General features: G+C 35.8%; 1 protein-coding gene across 6 annotated transcripts in view; it reads left to right on the forward strand.

Moving 5' to 3' along the window:
- Positions 1-23,944, forward strand: part of LRFN5 (leucine rich repeat and fibronectin type III domain containing 5) — a 284,289-nt gene that overhangs the window by 245,413 nt on the left and 14,932 nt on the right. For 5 of the 6 annotated variants that reach the window (XM_025391964.1, XM_025391967.1, XM_025391965.1 and 2 more), the window contains one exon: positions 21,361-22,765. In XM_025391964.1, coding sequence (XP_025247749.1) covers positions 21,381-22,765 — 1,385 coding nt within the window. In that variant the 5' untranslated portion in view covers positions 21,361-21,380. Of the gene's footprint in view, positions 1-21,360; positions 22,766-23,104; positions 23,297-23,944 lie in introns of all 6 variants that reach the window. The other variant, XR_003120478.1, reaches the window with a different exon arrangement.

Here is a 23,944-nt window from a genome sequence, read left to right on the forward strand (position 1 = left end):
GGCTTGGGGCAGTTACAGCTAAGGAGCAAGTCTAGGTTACCACTAAAAGAGCTGCAGAGATACTGCCATTATTAAATCCTCTACTCTTGGGTCTCTTAGGATGAGATAAAATCACTGGCAGGGAAGTTTCATCCCAAGTTATGGTATATCTGAACCAAGGAGCCCCAGGATCTCCAAAATGTGCAAATAAACTGTGTAAACTCCCTTGGACCTGGTCTTATTGCTTAGTTGCCTTTCCTTCAACTCACCCTGATAACCCCATGCAGTTTTATATTATTATATAAGAAAGGAGAAAAGCCTTGTACCTTTTTGTTTGATTTTTATCTTTATATCACTCCTTATGTGGAACAACCAAACAGGAAAGCTCCTTTATAGAGAAAAATCACAGAATTTAAAATCATCACATAATTAACAAGTTGCATTTAAGAGACAAAGTGAATATACTTGATTTTAACACACAATTGACTTAATCTCTAAACAATAACATAGACATATCAGTGTTGTCTCCCACAAGTAATTCTGATTAATGAATCCAGAATATGACCTAGATTATATTATTAGGTACATAATATTGGATCATATTATTATATGACCGCATACTCTTATTTATGTAGTTGTCAATGTAATTTATCTTACATAGTGAGATACACAGTCTACAAATCACGAAGAACTATCTTCCAAAACTACACTGAAAAGGTTATTGACATAACCTTTAATTGTATACATTACTTTAAGACCAGCCTCCTTAAATCCATAAGGCAGTAGAAGTATAGTATGAGAATGTTTTCAATGAAGGTAATAAAACATAGTGGATAGGAGTATAGACTTTAGATTTAAATATGTATATTTGGAATGGGGGCTATGATTTTCAATAGTTCTTTGACTGTTGATGATTTACTTAGACTCTTGGAACCTGTATTTTAAAGCTATTATAATACCTACATAAGAGTGTCATTTTAAATGTTAGTTGGTGTATTATATACATGCAGATATCTGCGTGTGGGGCGGTGGGGCGGGGGGGCAGGCGGTATGTGTGTGCATGCATGCACATGGTTAAAATCCTAATGCCCTGGTTTTAATCCAAATATCTGGCTTATGAAAAGAGATTTATGTTTTACATAAAGCAAATCTCTATATTTCAACCTATTTCCACATGATTTTTAATTCTTTCCACTCATTTTACCAGACTACCAATTAAGTTTTGTTTTGGTTAGGATGGGTGGCATATATTAAATGTTAGTTTACACTGGTGTTGATGCTTAATGTGTACGTCATCCCAGCTGATTCTCAGTTCACAGCAGACCTCCATATTACATTCTGTTTATGTATTTTATCTCCATCATATCTCTGTCATTTTGTTCAGGGAAAAATTGGCTGAAAACATCTCATCATTCAGACTTTTTATGTTTTGTCACTTCTCACCTTTTCTCACTTCCTTGCTACCCTCCCTCATAGCCTCCCTCTTTGTCTTACGCTACCTGGGAATATTTGTTTCATTTCTTCTCTGTCTCTGTTTGCCATAATTGCAAAAAAAAAACTTTTGTGGGGGAGGGATCTTCCAGGAAATCATAGAAAGTGTAGGACAGATCTCCTGACTCCTAGAAAGCATTAATGTTTTCACTATATATTTATAAATATGTTTCATTTATATTCACCATAGAGTTGCTATCCATATGTGTGTTGTTGTTTTTGTACTTTTTTCTCCAGGCCACAATTTTTTCATCACCCTCCTCTATGACAGAGAAAAGCAAACAAAAAGCAGCAGCAAACTAGGTGGGATAAGATACAGTAAAAACGTTTTCTCCAAGACTTAGGCCTTCAAAAGCTCATAAAAGTTAACTTTTCTTTACTTTTTTTGTATTTTCTTTAGGTTTTGACTACATATTGAATAATAGATGTCAAGGTTCTAAATATTTGGCCAGTGTAAAGAATGAACAATGGAATATGTAAAGGAACTAGAACTTTAGGACAAAAAGTTACCATATTGAGTAGCATTTTAATTATCATGCTCCCTCAAGCTTAGCACCAACACAAAGAAAGCAACGAATGAATGGTAGTAGCCAGACTATTTCCATTTCAAATTTCAGTAGTGATAATACTGTTAGTAGTCATTTACTCATCTAACAAAATCTGAGTAAGTACTTAAAACTTGGCTTCTCCAGAGGGTGCATAAATGAGTACCTGTTCTCCAACAATCCACCACCTACTGATGCATGGTACGAATGGAGTGTAGGCCATAAAATGTCTTTAGAAGACATCTCTCTCCTCCCTGACTCCTTCCACTGCATTAGCAGTATCTAATTAGCCAAAAAGAGAAGAAGCATTTGAATACAGGCCATTACTAGTCTCAGGACACACTGAATACTTTTCAATATTTTCAGCCATTTAAAACATTTTTGTGAAATGCATTATTCATACCGAAAAGTGCGTAAAACACACATGTATAGTACAGTCGGTAATTATAAAATGACTGCCATGCAGCTTGCTTTTCAGTGTAGAAATTGAACATGCCGGCCGGGTGCGGTGGCTCACGCCTGTAATCCCAACACTTTGGGAGGCCGAGACGGGTGAATCACGAGGTCAGGAGATTGAGACCATCCTGGCTAACACGGTGAAACCCCGTCTCTACTAAAAATCCAAAAAAAAAAAAAAAAAGAAAGAAAATTAGCCGGGTGTGGTGGCGGGTGCCTGTAGTCCCAGCTACTTGGGAGACTGAGGCAGGAGAATAGCGTGAACCTGGGGGGCGGAGCTTGCAATGAGCCGAGACGGCACCAGTGCACTCCAGCCTGGGGCAACAGAGCGAGACTCTGTCTCAAAAAAAAAAAAAAAGAAATTGAACATGCCAGTACCTTCAAATCCTATATGTCCCATGGAAACTACATTCCATCCATTCACTGGCAAATAAACATAATTCACACATTATGTTAATCACTTAATTTGCTTTTAGTTATGATTCTGTCACCATTTAAATATGTCCTTAGTTTTGAAATTTATATATAAATAGAGTCTAGAGTATTCACTCATTTTGTCTTTCTTTTGTCAACATTATGCTTACAAGCAACATGTTACTGCTAGAGTGGTTCATTTCCATTGCTTTATAGTATTTTCTTGTTCTCTCCAATTTATATTTCTTTTCTACTCTGAATGGGTAACTTGATTGTTTCCAGTTTGACATTATCACAAATGACACTGCTGAAAGGAAAACACTTTTTGCATGGCTCCTAGCCTGACATTGTTGAAATAAAAATTACATTGAGTATTATTTTAGTTTTAGTTTTTTACATAGTCGTATTAGTCTGTTTTCACGCTGCTGATAAACAAGTACCCAAGACTGGATAATTTATAAAGAAAAAGAGGTTTAATGGACTCACAGTTCCACATGGCTGGGGAGGCCTCGCAATCATGGTGGAAGGCTAAAGACACATCTTACATGGCAGCAGAGAAGAGAGAGCTTGTGCAGGGAAACTCCCCCTTATAAAACCATCAGAACTTATAAGACTTATTCACTATCAGGAGAACAGTAAGAGAAAGACCCACCCCATGATTCAGTTACCTCATACTGGGTCCCTCCCATGACACATGGGAATTGTGGGAGCTACAATTCAGCATGAGATTTGGGTGGGGACACAGCCAAACCATATCAATAATTGTGACCATGGTGCACATTTGACTTTTAGCTCAATTTTTAATCTAAATATTTTTTATTAGTTTACTAAAGCTGTGAAATTAATAAAGACTGAAGCTTTAAAACAGTACACATGTATTATCTCCAGTTGTCATGCAGTAGGAATCTAAACCCATCTTAGCTATGTTCAAGGCTATGATAAATGTATTGGCCTGATTGAGTCTTCTGTTCAATCAGAACAATGTATTGGTCTTCTGTTCAAGGCTATGATAAATGTATTGGCCTGATTGAGTTTTCATTTGGAGGCTTAACTAGGGAAGAACTCACTTCCAAGCTCTTCCAGGTTGTTGGTAAAATTCATTTTCTCACTGCTATAGAATTATGACAGTTTATTTTTTCAAAGCTAGCAATTAAGAGAGGGAATCTTCTGTTTGGAGTCTCTAACTTCAGGAAAAAGACCTTCCGTCAAGTGATTCGCCCAATATGACATCCCCCAAGATAACTGTATTAGTCTGTTTACCTGCTGCTAATAAAGACATACTCCAGGCTGGGTAATTTAAAAGGAAAGAGGTTTAATTGACTCACAGTTCCACATGGCTAGGGAGGCCTCATAATCATGGCGGAAGGTAAATGAGGAGCAAAGTCATGTCTTACATGGCAGCAGGCAAGAGAGCATGTGCAGGGGGACTCCCCTTTACAAAACCATCAGATTTCATGAGACTTATTCACTGTCATGAGATCCGCACGGGGAAAATCCACCCCCAGTGGGTCTATCCCACGACACGTGGGGATTATTACAATTCAAGGTAATATTTCGGTGGGGACACACAGCCAAACCATATCAATAACTCTCTTTTTATTAACTCAAAGTCAAATAATTAGGAGTTGTACATACATATACAAACTGCCTTTTTTACTGACATTTAATACTGATTGGAAGTTAAAACTTTTAACTACACTCAATGGAATAAGATTACACAAAAGTGTATACACCAGAGAGTAGCAATAACAGGGACATCTTAAAATTATGCCAACATACATTGTAACATATTTTATCATTATTTTTAACCCTCAAAGATTTTTTATGACTGTGTTATATTACAACCAACCAGATATATTATAAATCACCTAAATACTAGATTACCAGTACATGTTTAGGTTGTATATGTCAGTTTTTAAGGTTTGAAAAATTCCAATAATATCTGATAAATATTTGGGCCTTGATATTCTCAGCTAGGAGTAGGTGCTTTTAAAAACTGGAAGAAAATATGGGATGGGACCTTACTTAAAAACCATCTGATTCTATTTTTTAAATCCTAGGAACAAAAGTAGATACTAGATTTATGTCATTAAAAAAGAAATGCTTGCACCAATAGCCTTGCCAGCTGAAAAATGAAAAATAATAATCAAATCAAAAGTAATTATTATTTTGTGTAATAACAAATAACAGTAAAAAATACTCCCAGATTTAGGCCAGGTGCAGTGACTCATGCCTGTAAGCCCAGCAATTTGGGAGGCCGAGGCAGGTAGATAACCTGAGGTCAGGAGTTTAGGACCAGACTGGTCAAGATGGCAAAACCCTACCTCTACTAAAAAATACAAAAATTGGTTGGGTGTAGTGCTGGGCATCTGTAATCCCAGCTACTCAGGAGGCTGAGTCAGGATAATTTCTTGAACCCGGGAGGTGGAGGTTGTAGGGAGCCGAGATCACACCATTGCACTCCAGCTGAGGCAACAAGAGCGAAACTCCATCAAAAAAAAAAAAAAAAAATTCCCCAATTTATACAATGGAGTGCTCTCAAGAAATTTTAAATGCCACATTCTTGTTGTCTGCAAAGCAGCCATATCTATCCATTATATCCTCCAAGGTTTTCTACTCACAGATTTTATTTAATACCAGTATCCTGTTTATTTCAACAACTCTCCCACCCTGATTTAAACCAGAAAGTTACCTTCAAAAACAGATTACCCCAATTAATTTATTATCTCTTAGCACATTCCAACTTTTTTTCCTACATTCTAATTAATATTACTCTACCTGCTCTTTTACCCAAGCCAAAGATGAGGACATTAGCCAACACTTGGCTTAGTCCACATATGTAACTAATAACCAGGTTGGAAAGCTTTTTATTATTATCATTTTACATTCTTATGGTTAGGGAATGTGGGCTCAATGGCTTTTCTAAAATAAGAATTTACTTAGCTGGCTTGAAATAAAAATCTCACCTAACTATCTAACTTACTCTCAAGAAATGCTTCAGAGCCTGAATGAACAGTGCCTGTCTCCTGTGATAGATGACAGATGTAGGCTAAATGTGTTTACTCACTGTAATCATCATATAATATTTGTTTTTAGTAATTTTGTTACAGCTTAGAGATATACCTGTCAAAAACTTCTCAATTAGTAGAGAACTTTTATGACTATGCCGAATCGCTAATGTGGATGATTTAATATTAAAAGAACCCAAGTTACTCTTAACTTTTTGAAAACTTTACAGAAAAGATCTACACATAAAAAGTATCTAAAGTATCTATAGACATATAGACTTGAATGCGTGCTATGTTTTTTCCTAATCATGTTAGCATATTCATATTTGATGCTTTAATGATTTAAAATCATACTGTAACCAAGTGAAATTAGTTTGGCTATAAATAACAGACTTTTCAAAATAGTAGTAGTTTAAACATGTTAAAGAGTAATCCAGGGCTGGTAGAGCAAATTCAAGACAATTAGGAATGACTCCTTATTATCCTTGCTCATGACTCTCATCTTCAAGGTCACCTTAATGTCCCAGTTTGCTGCTAGAGTTCCACACGTTATATTCAAACTGTAATTCTAAAGAAGGCAAACAGCACAGGACAAGTAGGGTAGATCTCATCTCAGTTATCTCCTTGTAAGCAGCCTGTTCTGAAGTTCTCAACATTTTCGCTTATGTATCGTTGGAAGGCACAATTTACAAAACAAACTTCATTTTGGGCAATGCAACAGGTAAAAATTAGGTTCTTCTAAAGAAGGGACAAGTGGATATTGGAAATGCAACTAGTACTTTCTCATACACACACATAACACAGGCACATAAGTGTGCGCACAGATATGTGTATAGATTTGCATACACAAAAAGTATATATGATAGTTTATTCTATTTTTCCACTAAACATTTGTCTAAATTCCACTTCTTTATGAGTCATAAACATTTTAATGACTTGATTTAAAATTCATTGAGTTGATGTAGCATTGTTCACCCTAAAATTGGTAATAGGCTGTTTCCACATTTTTATTGTTCTTGCTTACTACACTGCTGCAATAATGACTGCTGCTGCTGCTGCTGCTGAAGGAGAATCTGTCCTGGGCCAGGCATTTTGTTAAAGAGTTTATATTTACAATAGGTGAAAAAAACTACATCTTGATCCTATTTTCGGCATAGTGCAGGATTTGAAGGAAACACAAACTCAAATCACAGAAACACAATTAATGCAGAACTTTCTTACATTTTTCTTTAGAGTAGAAGAGCAGAGTACACTTCCCAAAATACAATAAAATGTACTAAATACTCTTAACCCTCCATTTTCCTAAGACAGAAGAGAGAATAAGAGAGAGCGGGGTGGGGGGAGAGAGAGAGAGAGAGAGAGAGAGAGAGAGACAGAGAGAAAGAGAGAGAGGAGAGAGAGAGAGCAGAAAGGAGAGAGAGAGAGAGAGAGAGAGAAAATTGCTTTCAGTGATATAAAATCTTCCATATGGTGTTAGTTTGTCAAAATATTTCTGTAGGAGTACTGCCGGAACTTTCCACCCGCACACATACTTAGTATTTATACCCTAGTAAATTCACTTTTCTTCCTTCTCTATGTGGGTATGCCTTTCTTCTCCCATTTTTCATGTTCACAGAGTCTCAGCTATTCAATTTGATTTTCTGAAAGCGATAAGTAGGCTACCTCAATGCCCCAATAATATGAAAAGAAATTATTTTCTGAAGAATTTTCCATATTTCTAGATGTCTGAATTCTGTCATACAGCATCTCTATACGGATGATCATTCTTTCTGCATTGCTTTACTACTGTGTTTCTTTAATTGCTATGGCAACAGCACAACAGAGCCGATATAACCACAGGGACTATAGTTACAAGAAATGCTAATACCCTAGGGAAACTGAAATACAGTGGATAGTATGACATCTCTATGGCTCAGAGATTCACCTTTCAGAATTTCAAGGGAAAACTGAATAAAGTAATAAATCATTTATTAGATTTGAAACACCAGTTAATAACATTCAAATTTGTATTATAACCTTTTTTATGTCAAGCTGTCATAAATCAAGGTGAATTCTGGGAAAGAGGCTGCTATATTATCGGAAATTGGAAGAAACAGGGGTCATCTACTGTGCTGAGGTAGCAGCAAGATGATTTCATTGCATTTCACATTTGTGGCAATGTTCAATGTGTGAACCCTTCCTAATTCCTGTGACCATTGAAGCCTAATTATCCTGCAATGAGATGCAGTAGAAAGAGAACTAGGACATTAAATTCAGGTTGGAATCTTAGATACCTAGTAATGCCTTCTGACCTTCACTGAGATTCAGATTCCTCATTAATCAATGGTGTAGAACTCAAGATCTTTTTACTCTGATGCTTTCCAAAAGGCACAGATATGTTGAGGCAAACACCTTCAGGTTTGACATTGATAGGGAGCAACAGGGCAATATCACAGCAACAATAGTCTGTAACTGAAAGGTAACAACTCTGCTTATTTATCCGAAGCTACATGCCTATCTACATTTAATATAGAATATTGGTCTTTGCTATACTTTCTTGAGTCCTTTTCCCTCTTCCTCATAATACACTTTAATTTATCAAGTAGAGGAATTTGACTATCCTTGTTTTATTGTACCTTCAAAAGCAATGCCCCGGGGAATGTACTTTTCACGAACAAAGTGGATAATCAAATTATTTATCTAAGTGAATATATTAGTCCATTCTCACACTGCTGATAAAGACATACCCAAGACTGGGTAATTTATAAAGAAAAGAAGTTTAATTGACTCACAGTTTAGCAGGGCTGGGAAGGCCTCAGGGAACTTACAATTATTGTGGAAGGAGAAGCAAACACGTCCTTCTTCACTTGGTGGGAGCAAGAAGTGCTGAGCAAAAGGAGAAAAAGCCCCTTAATAAAATCACCAGATCTCATGAGAACTCACTCACTATCACAACAACAGCATGAGGGTAACCGCCCCTATGATTCAATTACCTCCCACTTTGTCGCTCCTGTGACACATGGGGATTGTAGGAGCTGCAAAATTGAGATGAGATTTGGGTGGGGACAAAGGCAAACCATATCAACAAATAACCATCTACTCCCCAGATTAATTGTACTTATCTTCTGGAGGTACTACTGGTTTAATTAATTGAAGTTTTATGTATAAATTATCTTCCTCTTTTCTACACACATCACTCCCCTTTCCCAAATATTTCTCACTTATTTCTGCACATGCATAGGAAATTCTCATGAGCAACAAAAATTCATTTTAGGGAACAATTGCCACCTGTGCCAGCTGACTCAACTCCAAACTACTGCTGTTCCAGCACTGTAGGGAATCTTCACAGCCTCTTAGCACTGGCCTTTTCTAGGCTGCTTTTTCTCCCCAAGCCATTTTCTGCAAGAAAGAATACATTTACCCTTATGGTTCCTAGTAGTATTTACTGGTAGGATCCATGGGTTCCCAATATCACATAGAGTCTCTATAGGGCGATTTCTGAGTAGGCAAGATAGGTGACAACTCAAGCCATACCAATTAAAGAATACTGAGCTTTCTTTACATACAGAAATCACTCTCTTGGGTGAGGTAGAATTTATACACTTAAAAGAAAACTTAGCATTGTGAATTAAATTATTTGGGTGACTTTAGTCATGTTTTCACTTACCAAAGGAAAATGAATGACTATAGCTAAGTGTGTCATTTTGGTTGCCTCCCAAGTTGTTCTGATGTCTTTACTATGTGAAAGAAAAGAGTCTTTAGGACCCCAAACTCATAATGCCGAAGGGAAAATTAAGGTTGGAAACTGAGTCATGCAATACTGTCTTCCTTTTGTTCCCCAAAAGAGAGTTGTTATATCACAACCCTGGGTCCTGACTTCATACATAAATCAAGTTCCCACAATAGGCCACATGTTTACCCAGCTGGCCTCCCTCACACATTTCTCATGAGGAAATTCCCTGTAAGCTTCTAAATCTTTCAGAATACATATGTAACCTGAAAGATACATATGAATACATGTAAGGGAGATATACCCCTCTATAAACTACTGCTAACCCCAAGTTCTGTTTTATCTCACCCTATGTCAATTACCAGTTTATCTTCACAGGTGCAGGACAAGAGCAGATCAGAAATCATTCCTCCACCTACCCAGAGAAGAATGCATAATTGACTTCTTCTCTATTGTATTTGTTCATGTTTCCTATATTTTATGTAAAATGTAGACATACTGAACACCAGAGGAATGCATAATTGTCTTTTTCTTTTACTCCATTTCACATGTAAAATATAGGTTTACTGAGCACTAATCGGAGTCTCAGAAGAATGTGACCATTTTCCTTACTACCTACCTGCCCTCTCTTTTTTTTTTTAATTTATTTTTTATTATTATTATACTTTAAGTTCTAGGGTACATGTGCATAACGTGCAGGTTTGTTACATATGTATACTTGTGCCATGTTGCTGTGCTGCACCCATCAACTCGTCAGCACCCATCAACTCGTCCTTTACATCAGGTATAACTCCCAATGCCATCCCTCCCCCCTCCCCGCTCCCCATGATAGGCCCCGGTGTGTGATGTTCCCCTTCCTGAGTCCAAGTGATCTCATTGTTCAGTTCCCACCTATGAGTGAGAACATGCGGTGTTTGGTTTTCTGTTCTTGTGATAGTTTGCTAAGAATGATGGTTTCCAGCTGCATCCATGTCCCTACAAAGGACACAAACTCATCCTTTTTTATGGCTGCATAGTATTCCATGGTGTATATGTGCCACAGTTTCTTAATCCAATCTGTCACTGATGGACATTTGGGTTGATTCCAAGTCTTTGCTATTGTGAATAGTGCCGCAATAAACATACGTGTGCATGTGTCTTTATAGCAGCATGATTTATAATCCTTTGGGTATATACCCAGTAATGGAATGGCTGGGTCATATGGTACATCTAGTTCTAGATCCTTGAGGAATCGCCATACTGTTTTCCATAATGGTTGAACTAGTTTACAGTCCCACCAACAGTGTAAAAGTGTTCCTATTTCTCCACATCCTCTCCAGCACCTGTTGTTTCCTGACTTTTTAATGATCGCCATTCTAACTGGTGTGAGATGGTATCTCATTGTGGTTTTGATTTGCATTTCCCTGATGGCCAGTGATGATGAGCATTTTTTCATGTGTCTGTTGGCTGTATGAATGTCTTCTTTTGAGAAATGTCTGTTCATATCCTTTGCCCACTTTTTGATGGGGTTGTTTGTTTTTTTCTTGTAAATTTGTTTGAGTTCTTTGTAGATTCTGGATATTAGCCCTTTGTCAGATGAGTAGATTGCAAAAATTTTCTCCCATTCTGTAGGTTGCCTGTTCACTCTGATGCTGCCCTCTCTTTTATCCCTCCTGCTTGCTCTTTCTCTTTTAAATACTGAAGTTTCCAAAACCCTCTTGGGAAAAGTGCACAATACAGAGGCTCCTATGCCTTGTGTTTTTCCCTGAAGCATCCTCACACTTTGGCTAAACAACCTCTATCAATTGAGACACTCGTCGAAATCACTTTTTGGTTAACAACCACAATAATCTGCTAGCACCTTTAAAATGTAATTTGATTGTAAAGAGAGGCAAATAAAATAAATGAGTAAATGACATAATGAATGTAAAGTGTCATTGTTTACAATATGAGAATTAAAAATCCTTTATATGAAAGTTCTACATAATCAGAAAAACACAATATAAATAATATTTACCACTAACAACCTAGTATAATAGGAAGAACATGGCTTTGGGAAATAGATCTCTCTCTCTCTCTCTCTCTCTCTCTCTCTCTCTCTCTGTCTCTCTCTCTCTCTCTTAAAACTACCGTTTGTTTACTTTCTTTACGACTGTGAGAGTATCGCTTACATTTCCTAAATTCAGTTTTATCATATAAAATGGTAATAAAGTTAACTATATGCAGTTGTGCAAGTATTAAATAGAATTTGGGATAAGTACATAGTATGGCAAGTCCATTTTAGCTTTCTAATGTAAGCTAACAAAATTAATATATATTGAATAAGTTTATTTTATTTTATTTTAGTTTAGTTTAGTTTAGTTTATTTGTGTCAAGGTCTCATTCTGTTGCACAGGCTGAAGTGCAGTGGGATGATCAAAGCTCACTGAAGCCTCGAACCCCTGGACCCAAGCTATCCTGCGGCTTCAGGCTCCTGAGTACCTGGGATCACGGGTGCAGAATACTATGCCTTGCTAATAAATTTTCAAAATGACATAAAATATCTTTTTATGCAGCCTTCACCTCAATTTTAGAAAGCAATGAATATCTGGAATATTTGCATATCTACAAGTCAGAGAAGGCACAAGTTAGAGAAGCCATGATCATGACAAATTCTGTTTCCTCATCTATAAAATAAAGAAATTATTACTTGCTTTGTGTTTACCTATCTTCAATAAATGATAGCTATTATTTTTTAAATTGTTTGGTTTGTATAAGTAATTGGTCTCTTACGTGGAGTTAATTCATGCAAATAATGTTTATGTAAATTTATATCATGGTACAAATACGTGTGTGTGTGTGTGTGTGTGTAGATATACACACGCACATGTTGAGAACAAAAATTACAGGATACTATATTAAGAACTCAGAAACCAATTAGGACTATGCAAATTTAAATATCAAAGTATAATAAGTCAACATTTTTGTAGTTGGCCATCTATTTTAATTGTTTAAATACCTGTTTTACACAGATCCTCACTCTCTAAGTTTGGTAGATTCCTGCAATGCGCCTCGTATATGTTGCAGTTGCTAAATACATCTTCCTGAAAATATTAATGAAAGGATAAATTAATTGATGCATGGGTGAATTTTAATAATTTATTACATTCAATGTACTTAGCCATATTACTAGTGACTGTTATAATCAAATACCAAAATGTAATTGTTCTAGGTTATATATATAATATTTTGAGGCCTGAATTTTATAGGCTCAATAATAACATCATTAGTATGTATTTTAATGAAAAATAAAGTTATAATGTTAGCATTTATAGTCTCTCTAGAAAAAAGTTAGACAGAAAACCTAAAATATTTGAAATAAAACTATTAAAGGCATTTCAACATCTCAGCTATATTATAAAATATCCTTTACAATACTGTAGCCATTTAACACATCCTACAAAAACTCATCAACATCAACAGACATTAATCTTTGTCCTCAGGCATTAGTTGAGACGAATGGGCACTAATTGAATTATTAGAGTTCTACTGAATGATGGCAAGGTAGCTATGGAGAAGCCCAATAGCTTTCCTTTAACTCAGCATATGAATTGCTACCATATTGGTTTCTGCAGAGAATAGGCTTTACTCTCAGTTGGCTGTAAAATCTAAATTTGCTTTTATATTCCATCCTGGTTCCCAGAGAAGTACTGATACTCTTAAGCATATGTTATGTAATAGCCATGACAGAAAGATGGATGTAGTGATGGAAAATCATTTTTCAGTTTATGTGTAATAGACTCTTCTTTGTCTGAACAGAATTTCCTTCAAATAACATATAATAAGAAGATATGTAAATATTATCTAAAGAGCTGCAACTGCATCACTATTTGCCGAGTTACAGTTCTACTCGAATATTTAACAAAAACTTGTTTATGTTGCTTATATTTAACTATTTGGAGAAAGCAATAGACAGATCGTGCTTGAAATGGCTTTACTTAACTAGATTAAAAATATAGATAGTATGTTTCATATTTATGAATTTTTAAATTATTAATTCCAGAAAAGTAAGAAAGCTATTCTGACTTTCCATTTACATTGATTTTTTAAAGAGGTTATGTATTAATATAATAAATATGTCAAGGATCAGTTTGTGAACTTGTAGGAAATGAAAACTATGCTTCTTTACATGAGATCTTACCTCCTATTTTTTAATAAACTTTGAAATCTTCACCTTGTCCAAATAACTTGGGAAAAGTCATCAATCACAATTTATATGATTTTTTTTTCATTACTTAGAGGTCTCAAATAGAAGATAGACTTACGGGAGTTGTCCAGATTTTATTCTACACTTACTCTTACTTTCTAAATTACCATATCTGTAGTGATGTATATATGTTGACTGATGATAAAAAGTAAATCAAGCTATGAAATAGGAAATATAATTTAAGTTGCAATGGAATCACCTCATTGAACATATATGCAAAGTTAAGAATATTTATGTTCCTAAAATTTGATTAAGTTTTGATTAACTACAGATAATATGCCCCTTTATATATTCTTCTTCCTTTGGAACAAATATTTAGAAACATAATGAAAAATCACTACTTCCTTTTTAAAAAAAAAAAAAATTTAATCACCTACTCACAATTACTAAAAAGTGGCAAGAATAGCATGAAGAATTTCTGTATACCCTTTACCCAGATCCCCAAATACTCACAAATACTGCCTTTGCTTTCCTCATTTTCTCCTTGTCTTCCTTCTATTTCTCTCTCTCTCTTTCTGTATATGTGTATTTATATTGTTATATATAAAATTATATATTACATGTTTAAATTGTATATGTAACTGATCATATATTATATATTTATATTATGATAGATAGGTGGACAATTAGATCTCCACTTTGATCTGGAATTACCTTTATGAGAGGATTTTGATTTTGAATTCAGTTTCCTTAACAAATGTGATATTGTTTATACATTTTCGTCTATTAGTAGTTTGGTAATTTACATTTTTCAATGAATTTGTCCATTTCATCTATAGTATTGAGTATATATATTGGTATGACAGGGAATTTTGTATTTTCTTATTCTTCTCATTGGCAATTATTAGTTTCTCTCGTTTTTTCTTAATTATCTTGCAGGGATCAATTTTATCAACTTTTTTTTTTTTTTGACAGTCTCACTCTGTTGCCCAGGCTGGAGTGCAGTGGCAAGATCTCGGCTCACTGCAAGCTCTGCCTCCTGGGTTCACACCATTCTCCTGCCTCAGCCTCCCCAGTAGCTGGGACTACAGACGCCCACCACCACGCCCGGATAATTTTTCGTATTTTTAGTAAAGACGGGGTTTCGCCGTATTAGCCAGGATGGTCTTGATCTCCTGACCTCATGGTCTGCCTGCCTTGGCCTCCCAAAGTGCTAGGATTACAGGCATGAGCCACTGTGCCTGGCCCTCAATCTTTTCTAAAAAACAGCTTTTGACTTTATGTATTTTTTCTATTTTTTGGTCTGATTTCTATTTTATACATTTCTGCTCATTCTAATAGTTTCATTTCTTCTATTTACTCTGGTTTATATTTCTTTTCTAGCTTCTTAGGTATCAAGCTTAGATAACAGATTTTAAATCATGTTTTCTTTCTAATAAGATATTTAGTCTGAATTACCATAACAATTCAAACACACTACATTTTATACCATAAATTATTATACTTTAATTTCAATTTAATTAATTTAATTTAATTTAATTTCAATTTAATAGTCTTGCTAAAGTTCTATGAGAATCTAGATAGAATGTGTATTATCTGTTTATTGAAGTTATATTTTATAATTGTAAATTAGGTTAGGTTTGTTGATAGTGCTGTGTAAATCTTTTATAGCTACAGCTCTCTCTTTTTGTTCAGCTTATTCTATCAATTAATAATGAAAGAGAGGAGTTTGTATCTCCAATTGTAACTGTGGATTTAAAAAAATTCCCTTTTTTCTGTCATGTGTCATTTCATGTATTTTGAAGATCTTTTGCTAAGTTCGTGTACATTCAATGTTTTCGTGGTTTCTTGATGAATTGATCCTTTTACTCTATAAAATGCCCATATTTATCTCTGATATATTGTTTGCCTTTTTCTAATTTATAGCCACATCAGCTTTTTATGTTCCGTGTTTTAATGACATATCTTTTTCAGCCTTTTACTTTTAGTTATTCATATCTTTATTTTCAACATGCATTTTTCTGAATGCTTCATGGATGGCCTGGTTATTTTAGGCAGGATAAAAATCTTTGCCTTTAACTTTTACATCCCGTTCGTGTTTGAAGTTTTTCATGTAGTTTAGGATTAAGTCTATTACCTTGGCAATGATTTTCTATTTTCCCACTGGGTTCATTATTTCTCTTTTCCTTCTATACTGGTGAACTGCTGTTGTTACATCTTGCACAGAATATGAGATAAATTTTTCTTAGATTTTGCCTAGCTGTAAATACTTTTTAATGCATTTTGAAGGATACTTTTATTGGATATAAATTCTAGGGTATATTCTTTTATTCTTTATAAATTTTAAATATATTATTTCATTTTCTTTTGACCTTAATTATGATGAAAATTCAGTTGTAAATTCTACAGTTATTCTCCATGCATGCAATACCTTTTTCTCTGCCTCTTTTAATAAATTTTTATCTTTATATTTGGATTTCAGCCATTTGTTCTTTTGTGCCCAGGTGGTTGTCTGCTGCATTGGTCTTTTTATATTATCAATGTCATCAACTCTGGAATCTCTTCAGGTATTTTTACTTCTACTATTTATTCTGCCCCATTCTCCCTTTCTTTCTGAGAGCGATTAAAATTATGATAATATTAATCATTCAAATATTTTTCCCTCAGATCTAATACTTTTTGTTCTGTTCTCTCAGGCTTTTTAAATCTGATTTTAGGTTTTTTTTCTATTAATTTATCTTCGGTTACATTTATACTTTTCTTCTGCTCTGCCCAATCTTCTGTTACGAAGATTTTAGATCGTATACATTTAAAAATTGTTTTTCACATCTCTGCTAAAATTTCCCATCAAATCATGCGTGATGTCCTTCTTTTCCTGTAGACACGTTAGAATTTTTATTGCAGTAATTTTATGCTTCCTTTGGTAATTGTAATATCTGGGGTGTCTCTGGATCTGCTTCTATTAATCACTTTCTTTTTAATGTTGGTCACTTTTTCTTGCTTCTTCAGGTTTTTATGTGAAGTGAATTCTTACATGTCTGGGAATTTCCTATTTAGTAAGACCTGAGATCTGTGCCCTACGGTGGTTTTCGAGATCTATCTCTCTTTTACCGATGAATCTTTTGATCTCTAAATTTCTGGAGGCCTCACCACCCTGCTTTAGAGCTCTGGGGCCAGATTTGTTGGTGGCCTAGCAGAATTTTTTTAATCTCAAATCTCACCCCTAGTATTTTTATTTTTCTTTTGGCTGCAGCTACCCATAGTCTACAAAGGTGGAGATATCCTCTAGGAAGCTCTAGGAAGGATTTTTCAGCTGCCCAGTGTCACCCTAGGCATTTTGTCATTAAAATCAGGAGTATTTGTAGGGAGATGAAGGGGACTGAGCTCTCCCACCCCTCCATCAATCCTGATAGATGAAATCCCTGAGGGGCTGTATTTTTCTTCCAGTTCCTCTGCATTTTTCCCATTCTTTCCAAGCTGAAAAGCAAGTTTGCCCGAAATGTTTCTTTCAATTTTCCTTTCCTTCCTCATTTTTTTTCTCATCTGAAAATAACATGTATCTGAGAGAAATTATCTCTATCCTCTCTCTATTCCCATATTTTTTAAGATAATATTTCTGTTATTCATGAAAGTAACAAGAATGAGATAGGTGTTAATATTTTCTCACTGTTACTATTGGGGCTCTTGGGGATTCTATTTTGTTATATCCAACCACAAATGCATTCTTAAAAGTTTGGTAAAATGTAGGCAGGATTCCTTTTATCCCAAGTTATGTCAGATAGATAGGATGTCCTAGTTTCTATTTTGTTGGTGGGGGAAGTAGAGAACAGCTATGTATTTCCTTTTTTTCTTTTTTTGAGACAGAGGCTTGCTCTGTCACCTAGGCTGGAGTGTAATGGCGTGATCTCCACTCACTGAAACCTCCACCTCCCAGGTTCATGCCATTGTCCTGCCTCAGCCTCCCCGGTAACTGGGACTACAGGTGTGCACTACCACGCCCAGCTAATTTTTGTATTTTTAGTAGAGACGAGTTTTCACCATATTGGCCAGGATGGTCTCGAACTCCTGACCTCATGATCTGTGCCCCCGCTCCCTGACGCCGAGCTTCTCAAAGTGCTGGGATTACAGGCGTGAGCCACCACCCCTGGCCATTTCCTCCCTTTTATCAAGGACTGTCACCTCTGGAAGTTAGATTCTTTAAGTTTATTTGTATTCCAAAGGTTATAATGTTACTATTTTAAAAAATATGATTTGTAGCTTATCCAGCTTATTTTGTTTGCTTAGGATGACAGTGATGGTTTCTTACTACTTTCTATATTTATTCCAGAAATACTATTTATAAACACATTAAAATGCAACAAAAATATTGCATACATATCTACAGATGGTTCATTTCTGTTGTTCTTTAGTCATTTATAAAGTTTCAAGTTTCTTCCATCATATGTAATTTTCCTTCAACCCAAAGACACTATCCTTTACATTTTCATATAAGTGCAGGTTTGCTTATGAAGAAACTGTTTCTCTTAAAATTTCTTACCTTGTTTTCATCTTTTATGAAAGTATAATCCTACCTAGGTTGCTAGGTTTTCCTTTCTTCATGGAGCACTTTAAAGATGTTTTTCATTATCTTCCATCTCACTTTATTTACAATGAGAAGTCAGTGAGGAGTCAGCAGTTACTTTTGTTTTGTTTACCTTACCTTATTGTAATCCCGTCTTATTTCTATGCCTACATTTAAGATTACTTTTCCTCTGGTTATCTGCAATTTGACGATGATGTGTCTTGGCATGGTTTCATTGTGTTGAGCTTGGATTTATAGATGTTTTAATAACATTCAACAAATTATTTGCTTTTATTTCTTTAAATATATTTCGGACTAACAGCATTCTTCTGATATTGCAATTACGTATGTGTTTGACTTCTTAACATCGTTCCACAGGTCATTGGATTTTTGTTCCTTTTCCTTTCATCCCTTTTTATCAGTATTACAGCATGGTTTGTACCTATTACCCTGCCTCCACTTACATAGATTACCAGAGCCCTTCTTCAATAACTCTCTTTTCGTTAGGATACTGCTCCACAAATTCAAGCCACCTGAGACTCTGTGCTCTCTAATCTTTGTCTTTTCAGTTTAACAAGACTATTTATACGTTGCCTTGTTCCCCCTTCTTGTGCTGTGATTTGGAAAATGTCTCCGGGGATAATTATAGAATTCATTTTTAACTCACTATCTCAAGGATCACGGTTCTGTATTTATTCATTTCCAATGTCTAAAACTTGTTGTTTTATATATTTTTGTAATTTTATTTGTTAATGCTTATTTTGGAAAGGCTAGTTTAATACCAGTTAGTAATGAACAGAAGATTATATCTTTATTTGTTGATAATGATCATTTTTATTAACTAGATCACATTTCATATGGCATCAAATAGGTGTTGTGCCGGACACCTCTTAACCTCAGTAGGAAGGATCCAGGTTCAAGAAGCGGAAGAAGAGACCCAGAGCCAGCAAGTGAGATATGGGGTTTGATTAGGGGATTACATACAGGGAAGAGTCCAGTGGTCACAGGCTGGACAACATATCTGCCTTACGTACAGTCCAGTGGTGGCAGGCTGGTCAGGAAAACCACAACTGCTTGCAATTTCTATAGCATTTAACAGGCTCCCCCCCACCACTTAACGATCTCCACCCGGCAGCCTCCGTAACCCAAAATTCAGGGCATTAATCCCCTGTACAGCCCGTGTTCCATTGGACAGGTTGGGGGCTCAGATGTTTCTCATAGACAAGGAATGAATCTCCGGACTGGCCACTCCTGGATTCCCTGGCTCAGGACACACTTTCAGGTGCCTCTGCAATCTGGGGTCGTTCTAAGGATATGTTTAAGTTATTGCTATCAGGGGCTTTTACTTTACAAAAGGCATTAAATAATTAAAAGTCATAAAATATGCTTTAATTAGAAAACTAGGCATGATATTTCCAGGATGATTTCATATTTATATTAAATTGAAAACATGTATGATTTTCTACAGCTATTTTCACCCATGGTTTTTAAAATTTCATGCAACGGCCTGAGTAAGGTAGCTCCTTCCTGGACTCGCAGCACTTTGGGAGGCTGAGGCAGGAAGATTGCTTGAGCCCAGGAGTTTGAACCCTGTCTCAAAAAAAAAAAAAAAAAATTACCCTAGGGTGGTGGCACTTATCTGTAGTTCCAGCTACTCAGAAGGCTGAGGTGGAAGGATCCTTTGAGCTGGGGAGGTTGAAGCTGCAGTGAGCCATGATCACACCACTGTACTCCAGCCTCCAGGTTGGGTGACAGAGAAAAACTTTGCCTCGAAAAAAAAAGAGAAAAAAACTTGATGCAACATATGAGAACTTTTAATCACATATATGCTATTATTATTTTTGAGGATTGATTTCAATAGCACATACACAGGGTCAAACAGAAAAATGAAAATTGTCAAAGTGTTTATTTAAAATTAAATTTCAATAAATATACATTCATTAAGATTTTAAAAAAAGGAAAACTGAATATCTTGTTGAATATACTGTTAAGTGAAACCACTGATGGCTGCTTCCCAGAAATTATCTTTAAAAATCCACATTTATAACCAATAAAATATTTTAATATTTAGGGAACTCAGAGCTATTGTGGTAAGCATTCAACTTTGTTATTTTTGAGCTTAAGATTTTTGCATTTTCAGTTAAGATGTGAAGATTGGCTGGGCACAGTGGCTCATGCCTGTAATCTCAGCACTTTGGGGGCTGAGGCGGGCGAAACACCTGAGGTCAGAAGTTCGAAACCAGCCTGCCCAACATGACAAACCCTGTCTCTACTAAAAATACAAGAATTAGCTGGGCATGGTGGCGGGCGCCTGTAATCCTAGCTACTTAGGGAGGCTGAAGGGTAATCACTTGAACCCGGGAGGTGGAAGTTGCAGTGAGCCAAGATCACGCCACTGCACTCCAGCCTGGGCGACAATGATAGATTCATCTCAAAAATAAAATAAAATAAAATAATAAAATAATAAAAAAGTGAAGGTTGATCTATGTCAAGATAGTTTGTAAAGTTAAAAAAATTAATCAAGAATTTGTTGTCTTCAAGGTCATGCTGCAAGCTAACAAATACTGGTTTTTTATTGTTTCCATTGAGGCTACTGAATTGACCTACTTACAAATCTTCAAATATGCCTCTAATTTTTTAGATATCTTTATGTAACAAAATGTCCTTCAGGGTCTAGGGTATGTTCTCCTGAACCCCCAGGCCTAGAATCTCAGCCATATATCTATTTTGGTTCACCCATGGAGTACCCTGGACATACTTAAAAAATGGCACTTAGTTTGCAGAGTTATAATAATCTTTTGACTGCTTTTTTTTCCCACTTGATTTTAAATCCCATGAAACTATCAATGGTGTATGATTCATCCCTATTGCCCATTATGGCCTTTACTACAGAATAAATATTAATACTTGTTAAGCAAACAAGTGGAATTACTTCTCTATTCTACATTGCATACAAATACTATTTTAGTAGGAATATGAATATGAATTGAATCATTGGATGCTAACATTCTATTTTGTGTCTTCTGTTACAGGCTCTTAAATCTGATCTACAATGGAAAAAATTCTTTTTTATCTGTTTTTCATTGGCATAGCAGTGAAAGCTCAGATCTGTCCAAAGCGTTGTGTCTGTCAGATTTTGTCTCCTAATCTTGCAACCCTTTGTGCCAAGAAAGGGCTTTTATTTGTTCCACCAAACATTGACAGAAGAACTGTGGAATTGCGGTTGGCAGACAATTTTGTTACAAATATTAAAAGGAAAGATTTTGCCAATATGACCAGCTTGGTGGACCTGACCCTATCCAGGAATACAATAAGTTTTATTACACCTCATGCTTTCGCTGACCTACGAAATTTGAGGGCTTTGCATTTGAATAGCAACAGATTGACTAAAATTACAAATGATATGTTCAGTGGTCTTTCCAATCTTCATCATTTGATACTCAACAACAATCAGCTGACTTTAATTTCCTCTACAGCATTTGATGATGTCTTCGCCCTTGAGGAGCTGGATCTGTCCTATAATAATCTAGAAACCATTCCTTGGGATGCTGTTGAGAAGATGGTTAGCTTGCATACCCTTAGTTTGGATCACAATATGATTGATAACATTCCTAAGGGGACCTTCTCCCATTTGCACAAGATGACTCGGTTAGATGTGACATCAAATAAATTGCAGAAGCTACCACCTGACCCTCTCTTTCAGCGAGCTCAGGTACTAGCAACCTCAGGAATCATAAGCCCATCTACTTTTGCATTAAGTTTTGGTGGAAACCCCTTGCATTGCAATTGTGAATTGTTGTGGTTGAGGCGTCTGTCCAGAGAAGATGACTTAGAGACCTGTGCTTCTCCTCCACTTTTAACTGGCCGCTACTTTTGGTCAATTCCTGAAGAAGAGTTTTTGTGTGAGCCTCCTCTCATTACTCGTCATACACATGAGATGAGAGTCCTGGAGGGACAAAGGGCAACACTGAGGTGCAAAGCCAGGGGAGACCCTGAGCCTGCAATTCACTGGATTTCTCCTGAAGGAAAGCTTATTTCAAATGCAACAAGATCTCTGGTGTATGATAACGGAACACTTGACATTCTTATAACTACTGTAAAGGATACAGGTGCTTTTACCTGCATTGCTTCCAATCCTGCTGGGGAAGCAACACAAATAGTTGATCTTCATATAATTAAGCTCCCTCACTTACTAAACAGTACAAATCATATCCATGAGCCTGATCCTGGTTCTTCAGATATCTCAACTTCTACCAAGTCAGGGTCTAATACAAGCAGTAGTAATGGTGATACTAAATTGAGTCAAGATAAAATTGTGGTGGCAGAAGCTACATCATCAACGGCACTACTTAAATTTAATTTTCAAAGAAATATCCCTGGAATACGTATGTTTCAAATCCAGTACAATGGTACTTATGATGACACCCTTGTTTACAGGTAAGAAAAATTAAGCAAATTTATATACTTACCATGCATCTTAGTGTAGAACTTGTTAATGTACTACTGATTTTTTTTAATTGGCAGTGCTCTTCTGTGTTGTAATTCCGTATTTTAAAGTGCATAGTATAAGCTTTGAAAAAGGTGGTAATACAAGTGGGGAGATATTTTGAATGGTATTATTTTTAGAGAGTTCAACTTATATTTAATATTATGCTTACTTACTTTTTTTCCCCCTCATCTAAGAGATGTGACTATCAGAGAACAAGACTGATTTATAATAAAAATTCAAAAACATACCAGAACTTACACATCCAAATGAGTGTTCTTTCCTTCAAGGAAGTCATGTTGGGAGGCTATACCATTATCCCAATGATGCTGCCATTGCTCAAAGCACTTTTGGAATTATCTTTAGAACCTTCATCATACTATTTTGAATATCCTCAGTGGTGGCAAATCTTCGTCTTTTGAGGGTGAATTTGAATTTTGGAAACAAGCAAAAGCCATTTGGAGTCAAGTCTTGTGAATAAGGTGGGTGATCAAGATGGGTATTGCCATTTTTGGTCAAAAATAGGATGTAACTATAAAATAATGAGACTGATTTTTTGAGTGATTAAGGGGTGTGTGTGTGTGTGTGTGTGTGTGTGTGTGTGTGTGGTTGTGTTGTCTCATGTGTACTGGTTCTAAGAGAGTTCCAAAAAGAAACATTATAAATAATTTGAGCAGTGAAAGTATCACTGGAATTAGGTATGTAATATCCAAGTAAGGATGATGATGGGGAATTTGCACCTACTAAAGAATTTCTGGTATGTTTTTCTAAAGTTCAGCCTCATTGATTTATAGTCACATCTTGTCCAATTTTCTGTTTAAAAGACATATTTTTATCCTTTCATATAATTGAGAGACTTACTATGCCCTGGGAAATGATGCAAAACCATGGCTTTGAAATATATATAATACACACACACACGCACACACACACACATATATATATATAATGTTTAAGATATTCAGAAATCAGATCAGATCAGTTCCTATGTCCCCAGGTGAATTATTCAATATAATTGATTTTTATTCCTGTATGGAAATGAGAGTAATTTTTTTTTTTTTTAAAGCATGGACTAGTAGGCAAAATTAAACCTATCCTAGCTAGCCATGTGATCAACCCGGGGCAGGATT

The sequence above is a fragment of the Theropithecus gelada genome, chromosome 7b (genome assembly GCF_003255815.1).
Source record: "Theropithecus gelada isolate Dixy chromosome 7b, Tgel_1.0, whole genome shotgun sequence".
Lineage (NCBI taxonomy): Eukaryota > Metazoa > Chordata > Mammalia > Primates > Cercopithecidae > Theropithecus > Theropithecus gelada.